The sequence below is a fragment of the Tupaia chinensis genome, unplaced genomic scaffold (assembly GCF_000334495.1).
Source record: "Tupaia chinensis unplaced genomic scaffold, TupChi_1.0 Scaffold140061_1, whole genome shotgun sequence".
Lineage (NCBI taxonomy): Eukaryota > Metazoa > Chordata > Mammalia > Scandentia > Tupaiidae > Tupaia > Tupaia belangeri.
In genome coordinates this window covers 224,453-226,252 of record NW_006199940.1, presented here as the reverse complement: position 1 = coordinate 226,252, position 1,800 = coordinate 224,453, and the positions used below count along the sequence as shown (strand labels likewise).

At 60.9% G+C, this 1,800-nt stretch overlaps 1 protein-coding gene across 1 annotated transcript in view; it reads left to right on the top strand.

Annotated features, from left to right (window-relative positions):
* Window positions 1-1,077, top strand: part of CATSPERQ (catsper channel auxiliary subunit theta) — a 4,469-nt gene extending 3,392 nt beyond the window's left edge. The window contains exon 6 of the mRNA XM_006162472.3: window positions 347-1,077. Coding sequence (XP_006162534.1) covers window positions 347-535 — 189 coding nt within the window. The 3' untranslated portion in view covers window positions 536-1,077. The remainder of the gene's footprint in view (window positions 1-346) is intronic.
* The last annotated feature ends 723 nt before the right edge of the window (window positions 1,078-1,800 follow it).

The following is a 1,800-nucleotide window of genomic DNA, read 5'->3' as shown; positions in this document are numbered from 1 at the left end:
GGTGAGGCCTGGGACCGGCCGGCGGGGAGGGTGTGCAGGGAGCGGGAGGCCGCCGGGGAGGCACAACCCCCAGGCCCCGCTGAGCCTGCTTGCCCCTGCCAGCCTACGGAAGGTGCTTCTTCCAGCTGGTTCTTTGTGGTCACAAGCTGGAGCCCCTGGTGCTGGTGCAGCTGTCTGAGCGCTACGAGGTGGGTTCCGCAGCCACGCCCTCCCCATGGTGGGGCCACGTGTGCTGGGGGAGATATTGCGACAGCGTGGTCCTCGCCACGGTCCTTCGGAGAGGTGAGGGCACAGTGGTGGGGACCCTGCTGTCCAGGTGAGAGCTGACCGTCACCTGTTGCCTTAGCAAATGGAATACCTGGGCCGCCACATCGCTCGAAAACTCAATATTAACTACTTCGACTACCTGGCCACGTCCTACCGGCACGTGGTCCGACACTGGCCACTGGGTGCTGCCTTTAGCCCGGGCATCGTACAGCGTAAGAACCGGGTCTACCACCGGCCAAGCAGCTCGCACTCCGACCTGGACGTGTGACCGTACCCCTCCCCGCGCTCCCAGGACCCTGTCCTCCCTCCCCGTGCCTGCCCTCCCTGGCCTGTGGCCTGCGTGCCACCATCCCGGGCTGACCTCCGTCCCCACTGGCTTCCTCTCAGTAAAGCCTCTAGCTTCCAGCAAGGTCACTCTCACGGCCTCCCCCACGCGCAGCTCCCAGGCCTCAGGGAGCCCTTCCTGTCCAGAGGCTGCCACAAACCACAGAGCAGAGTGCAGAGCGTGGGGAGCCGGAGGCAGCCAGACCTCCAGGAGGTCCCACAGGCTGGAGGCCGGCTTCTCCCACCCCACGGCCAGCAGAGCTTAACCTGTCCTCACTTCAGAGGTGCAGGCAAGGCGGGTTCCCAGGAGTCAGAATCCGACCAGCCCCACTCCCGTCAGCAGTAGGACAGAGAATCCAGAGGGCAGGTCTGTGCTGGGGTGCATCCGGGACCAGGTCACCTGAAGGTGCAGCTGTGTCCCTCCTAGGATCTATGTGGGACACTGCACATCCTAGCAGGGTGCCAGGCCTCCTGGAGGGTGGATGCGCGTCTGCTGGTGTCCAGAGAGCTCCCGGCTCTCATTGCAGCCCCAGGGCCTTCTGGGCTCTGGGGAACAGAGAAGGTGGGCACCACAGGCCTCTGGGCAGCAGTGCCTCGCACTGTCCACCTGCTCTTTGGGCCAGTATGCTGGCGACCCTGGTCAGGCTTCAGGCCCCGGAGCAGCTGCACATCTCTGGAGTCAGAACTGCAAAGTGCAGACAGAGCGATGTTTTTTTTTTTTTTTTTTGAGAGGTTTTGGCTACAGGGCGCGTGCGCTTGCTGGACAGACAGAAAGCGAGAAATCATCCCCCGGGGGGATGGTCATGCCGCAATCCCTTCTCCTCCATTCTCCTCTCGGGATCTTGGGCACGCACACACACGCACCCGGTGTGAGTTTTAAGCCATCGGGTCCGGGACACGAACCGAGGTCGGCTACATGGGAGTCCAGCGACATAGCCATTGCGCTAACTGCTGGTCCCACAGACAGAGCTCTTGTTAAAAGCTGTTTCAGGGGACCAGCAGGTGGCGTGGTGGTTAAGGCGCTGGACACTCCCACATGGCCGACCAGGGTTCGAGTCCTGAATCTGGTGGCTTGCTTTCTCACTTCCTCTCTCTCTCACTCTCACCCTCTGTCTCTCTGGTCAAATTTAAAAAATCAGTGAACAAATAAATTAAATAAATAAGAAAAAAAAAAAGCTGTTTCAGATGGGACCGGCAGATGGTGTCATT